Raw genomic sequence first — 5882 nt, 5'->3', positions numbered from 1 at the left:
GTATATGAATTACTTACGGTGTTCTTGGTAGGAGCTAGGACCCTACCGGGTCTAGGACGGAGGTTGTAGGGGAAGGAGGGTGCTGGACGTGGCGGAGCTCGCGGTCGCAGGCGGCAGGGCGCCGTCGTGCACGAGGGAGGAGGCGGCGGCGCAAGGAGCAGGAGGCGGCTAGGGTTAGGGTCCGGCTCCTCGGAGCCGGGCCATAGAATTATTCTTATTGCTTAATTCTCAAAGAGTTTTTATAACTAGTATATATAACCACGATGAAAATAAAATAGATAACTTGCGGGCTAAGCCCCTAACTAAACCTACCCAGTTGGCCTCCTACGGGCATAAGGTTCCGGTCATAACATCTCTCCCCGCCTGCACAAACAGCTTGTCCTCGAGCTGGAATTCTGGGTAGTGCTGGCGGAACTCGTCGTGCCGCTCCCAAGTAGCGTCCTCCTCTGGAAGTCCAGCCCACTGAATCAACACGTACCACACCCCGCGACGTAGCTGGGCCTTCAACGCCTTCTCCGGTCCCGGAAGGAGGCGCCCGTCGGAGGTCGGAGGAAGCGCTAGAGGGGCCGCAGGTGGCTCCCCACGGAAGGGCTTCAGCAGCCCCACATGGAAGACGTCGTGGATGCGGGCACCTGCCGGAAGCTGAAGACGGTAGGCCACCTTCCCAATGCGCTCCAAGACAGCAAAGCCCGGCGTAACAAGGACCCAGCTTGCGCTTCGCGCATGGGTCCAGTGACTGCGTAGAGCGATGAAGGAGACGCAGCCACACCCAATCACCCATCGCGAACTCCGCCTCGCGATGGTGGTCGTCGTAGTAGTGCTTGGCCAGCTGCTGGGCCTGAAGGAGGCGTTGCCAGACCTCTGCCAGCATCTCGTCACGGCGCCGCATAAGATCACCGGCCACCTCCGTCTGAGCCGTCGCCGGATCCACCGGCAGTATAGGCGGGGGCGGCCTGCCGTAGACCACCTCAAATGGAGTAGCGCGCAGGGCGGAGTGATAGGAGGTGTTGTACCCACGAGAGCCAATCCACCCAAGCGCGAGGACGATCACCTGTGACACAACGCACATACATTGCAATCACCTTGTTGACAACCTCGGATTGGCCGTCCGTCTGAGGATGGAAGTCCGTGCTCAGGCGGAGCTTCACGCCCGCCAACCGGAAGAGATCGCGCCAGAATGTCCGGTGAACACCGGGTCCCGATCGCTGACGATCGAAGAGGGAAACCCGTGGAGGCGGACGATACCATCGAAGAAGGCACGGGCCACGGATGCAGCAGTGTAGGGATGACCGAGCGCGATGAAGTGAGCATACTTGAAGAAGCGGTCGACTACCGTGAGAATGACCGATTTGCTGCCCACCTTGGGGAGGCCCTCGATGAAGTCCATGGAGATATCCGCCCAGACCTGAGACGGCACCTCCAAGGGCTGGAGCAGACCAGCCGGCCGTAGTGTCTCCGTCTTGTTACGCTGGCACGTCACACAAGACCGTACCCAGTCGCAGACCAGAGCCCGATCACCTGGGATGTAGAAGTCGGCGCGGAGACGATGGAGGGTATTCTGCACACCCTCATGGACCGCCAAGTGGGCCAGCAGTAGCACCTGGTGACAGAGATCGTCGTGCGCCGGTACGAAGACCCAGCGCCCATGAAGGAGCAACCCGTCGGCGAGGTGCCACGGCTCCTCCAGCTCACCCGCAGCCAGCTGCAGCTGAAGGAGGAGCCCGTCTGGCGCGGCCGCTGTCGCCCGCCGGCTGTCGGTGAAGAAGGCGAAAGTAGGCCCCGAGCGGATGCAGAGCGCCGACCCCTCGGTGTCGCCGACGGCGGTGTCATGGTCGGCGTTGCGGCGAGACAGGGCATCGGCCACGGTGTTAAGGCGGCCTGGGCGAGACTCGACGGTGAAGTCGAAGCCGAAGAGCTTGCTGATCCACTGGTGCTGTGGCACGGTCGAGAGCCTCTGGTCCAACAAGAACTTGAGGTTGTACTGGTCCGTACGAATCTGGAAAGACCAATCCCACAGATAGGGCCGCCAATGGCGCACCGCCTGCACCAAGCCAATGAGCTCTCGCTCATAAGCCGCGAGCTTAAGATGGCGCGCGGCGAAGGGCCTGCTGAAGAAGGTGAGGGGTCCATCGCCCCGATGAAGGATGGCGCCGAACCCCGCACTGGAGGCGTCGCAGTCCACGACGAACGGCCGGTCGAAGTCCGACATCTGAAGGACGGGGCCTGTCATGAGGGCCCCCTTGAGGGCCTCAAATGCCACGGTCGCCTCCTCATCCCATGCAAAGGCGTCACGACGTAGCAGGCGCGTGAGTGGAGATGCGATGAGGCCGAACTCCCGGATAAATTTCCGGTAGTACCCCGCGAGGCCCAGAAACCCGCGAAGAGCCCGCGGTGAATGCGGGGTCGGCCAGGCGACGACTACCGCCACCTTGTCGGCGTCCATGGCCACCCTCTCGGCCGAGATGACGTGTCCGAGGTAGGCGACGGAAGGTGTCCCGAACGAGCACATCGAGCGCTTAAGATGAAGATGATGTGCTCGAAGCTCGTTGAAGACGATGGCGACGTGCTGAAGGTGCTTCGCCCACGAGGCGCTGTAGATAGGAATATCATCAAAGAAAACGAGCACAAACCGGCACAAGTAGGGGTGGAGGACGTCGTTCACCAAAGCTTGAAAAGTCGCCGGTGCATTGGAGAGACCAAACGGCATGACCAAGAACTCGAAGTGGCCGTGATGAGTCCGAAACGCCGTCTTGGCGATATGATCCGGGTGCATGCGCACATGGTGGTAACCCGACCGAAGATCGAGCTTGGTGAAGAAGCGCGCCCCATGTAGCTCATGCAGGAGCTCATCGACCACCGGGATAGGAAACTTGTTCTTAAGTGTCAGGGCCTTAAGGGCGCGGTAGTCGATGCAGAAGCGCAACGTGCTGTCCGACTTGCGGACGAGGAGGACCGGCGCGGAGAACAGTGATGTGGAGATCCGGATGATGTCCGCTGCGAGCATGAGCGTGCACTGCCGCTCCAACTTGTCCTTCTGCAGCTGCAGATAGCGGTATGGCCGGACTGCCACCGGCACCGAGTCCGGCAGGAGATGAATGCGGTGATCATACACCCGGGCTGGCGGAAGGCCCCGCGGCTCGTCGAAGAGGTCGCCGTGCTGCTGCAGAGGTGATCCGGCAGTGGGTGCTCAGCCTCGGTGGTGGTCGCGGCCAGCTGAAGCTGCGACGTCGCCAGTGAGGCACCCCCAACGCCCTCCCACCGGACGCGGCAGCCGAGGCGCCAGAAGGTCATCGTCAGGGCGTCGAAGTCCTTGAGGGTGGGATCGAGGGTCCGCAGGAAGTCGATGCCAAGGATGAAGTCGAAGCAGCCCAAGTCGATGCCTGCGCACGTGATGGTGAAGTGCTCGTCGCCGATGGTGATGGGCACGTTCTGCGCGAGCCCATGACACCGAAGACGATCGAAAAGTTATGAGTGGAGCCCGTATCCAGGAGGGCCACCAGGCGCTCGCCGTGTATCATCACCGGCAAGAGCATGGTCCGCTCGTCGCGGATGCCGGCAAGCGCATGGAGCGAGACCACGAGTGTCGTCGCCGGGGCGGCCGCGGGTGCGGCCTCGGCGGCCGCTGGGGGCGGCAGTGCGTCGAGCCCGTCGGCCGGGGCGTCCTCCTCGATGTAGTCGGCCGTCTCCAAGTAGAAGAGGCGCGGGCAGACATGGCCCGACGCGTAGGGCTCATCGCAGTTATAGCAAAGCCCCTAGCGCCGACGCTCCAGCTGCTCCGCCTGAGAGAGACGACGGAAGGGCCGCGTCGCGGCCGGGGTGGTAGTCACCGGAGCGGCCGGGGGTGGCCGGCCCTGCGCAGGGGGCTGCCGGGCGGCCTGTCGGCCTCCTCGAGCCGGGGCTGCCTGCTGCATGGCCTGGGCGCGACACTCGAAGGCGTGGGCGTAATACATGGCCGTCCGGAGATCCTAGGGTCCCCGAAGCTCCACGTCCACGCGGATGTGATCCGGAAGTCCACTGACGAAGTGGTCGGCCCGCTGCTGTGCTGTCACACCCGACGCGTGGCATGCCATGGCCTGAAAACGGTCGGGAAAGTCCTGCACCGTGGAGGTGAAGGGAAGGCGGCCTAGCTCTGCCAGGCGGTTCCCGCGGATCGGTGGCCCAAAACGAAGGAGGCAGAGCTCGCAAAAGAGCTCCCAAGGGGGCATGCTGCCCTCGTCCTGCTCGAGGGCGTAATACCATGTCTGTGCCGCGCCGCGGAGGTGGTAAGAGGCGAGCCAGGTACGCTCCGATGATAGGGTGCACTTCCCGCGAAAGAACTGCTCGCACTGGCTGAGCCAGCTGAGGGGGTCCTCCGTGCCGTCATAAGTGGCGAAGTCAAGTTTGGCGAACCGAGGCGGTGTCTGGGTCGGAGCGCCGTGGCCGACTGACTCGGAGGTGCGGAGCAGCGAGGATTGGGGCGCCCGGTCAGGAGGGGCGCGACCCGTGTAGTGACCTGTAGAGCCGGATGGGTCGCCGTACTGCAGAGTGGGCGCCGGTGGGTCTCCACGCGACGTGTAGACGGGCGGCAGTGCTGATCCGGTCAGCCATGCCGGAATTGGGGACGGCGACGGCGGCAAGCGTACTTGCTGGATTGGTACGCCGCCCTGCGTGGCAGACCCGGGCCCCGTGCTGGGCGGCGGCGGGCCGACAGCGGCGGCTGCGGCGGGAAGGACACGGGTGGCGTGGGGGGCGCGGCGAGGACCGATGCCGGCCACTGCGGCCATTGGGGCGCGACGGCGGGCGGCGGCTGAAGCGGCCAGTGGTGGTGTAGAGGCTTGGTCGGCGCCGCGGGTGCCGAATACCACGGCAGGGCAGCTGGCCCGCTCGCGGCGGCCTGTGGCATGGGCGGCGGCAGCCCGTAGGGGCCGGCCAGGTAGAGCCGTATCCCCTGGACGGCTGTGACGAGATCGTTGAGGACCCCGGTGATCTTCGTCGGGGAGTAGACGGTGGCGGCCGGCGCGGTGAAGGGCGGTGACTGGCCGATGGAGGCCCCCGCGGTGGAGCCGAGCGACGCGGTGGGGAGAGCCAGCGGCGCGGTGGAGAGGTCGAGCGGCGCAGTGGAGAGGGTTGGTGATGCGGCGGTGGTGGGCAGCGGCGAGGTGGGCAGCGGTGGGTGGGTGGTGGTGCAGACATGATCGGACCCAAGCTATCTGTTACCAAATTGGTAGGAGCTAGGACCCTACCGGGTCTAGGACGAAGGTTGTAGGGGAAGGAGGGTGCTGGACGTGGCGGAGCTCGCGGTCGCCAGCGGCCGGGCGCCGTCGTGCGTGAGGGAGGAGGCGGCAGCGCAAGGAGCAGGAGGCGGCTAGGGTTAGGGTCCGGCTCCTCTGGGAGAGAGGGGCAATAGAATTATTCTTATTGCTTAATTCTCAAAGAGTTTTTACAACTAGTATATATAACCACGATGGAAATAAAATAGATAACTTGCGCGCTAAGCCCATAACTAAACATGCCCAGTGGGCCTCCTACGGGCATAAGTCTACCCGGTCATAACAGTTCTTGCAAAAAAAAATTTGGTGGTTTCATTAAGAATTGAAGATAATTTACAAGTAATTTGAATTAGAAAGGTACAAGCATTCATCCACCTCATATGCTAGGATAATTTTACAAGTAATTTGAACTATATTTTTTGCAAGTTCATCCATGACCAGCGTCTAATACGAGCCTCATATCCTAAGCTAAAAAATGAAAAAGATACTCAGTGTCCAATCAAAACTGGAATTTAGCCCTCATCATAATTGCCGCGATTGGACACTTACAATATATACTCTAAATGATTTTACTTATAGAGATTGCACTTAAAAAATGATCACGGCATCTAGGAACATGAGAGGTATGTCATC

At 61.9% G+C, this 5882-nt stretch overlaps 1 protein-coding gene across 1 annotated transcript; it reads right to left on the bottom strand.

The window, feature by feature from the left end:
- Window positions 1-324: 324 nt before the first annotated feature.
- LOC109785847 (uncharacterized) lies at window positions 325-4763 on the bottom strand. The gene is made up of 6 exons (XM_020344440.1): window positions 4020-4763; window positions 3522-3728; window positions 3111-3429; window positions 1211-3063; window positions 770-1051; window positions 325-660 (listed from the first exon to the last, which is right to left on the bottom strand). The coding sequence occupies exons 1-6, from the start codon at window positions 4761-4763 to the stop codon at window positions 325-327; spliced, it is 3741 nt and encodes a 1246-aa protein (XP_020200029.1).
- Window positions 4764-5882: the final 1119 nt, after the last annotated feature.

Source organism: Aegilops tauschii, chromosome 7 (genome assembly GCF_002575655.3).
Source record: "Aegilops tauschii subsp. strangulata cultivar AL8/78 chromosome 7, Aet v6.0, whole genome shotgun sequence".
NCBI classification, from domain to species: Eukaryota; Viridiplantae; Streptophyta; class Magnoliopsida; order Poales; family Poaceae; genus Aegilops; species Aegilops tauschii.
The sequence above is the reverse complement of the archived record's forward strand: the minus strand, read 5'-3'. Positions and strand labels throughout refer to the sequence as shown.

Coding starts and splice junctions, on each gene's coding strand:
- LOC109785847 (XM_020344440.1), bottom strand. CDS start 4,763: ATGGCCGCAGTGGCCGGCATCGGTCCTCGCCGCGCCCCCCACGCCACC. Junction 3,430..3,521: donor AGCGGACCATGCTCTTGCCG/GTGATGATACAC, acceptor GGGCTCGCGCAG/AACGTGCCCATCACCATCGG. Junction 661..769: donor AGTTCGCGATGGGTGATTGG/GTGTGGCTGCGT, acceptor CGCATTGGGAAG/GTGGCCTACCGTCTTCAGCT.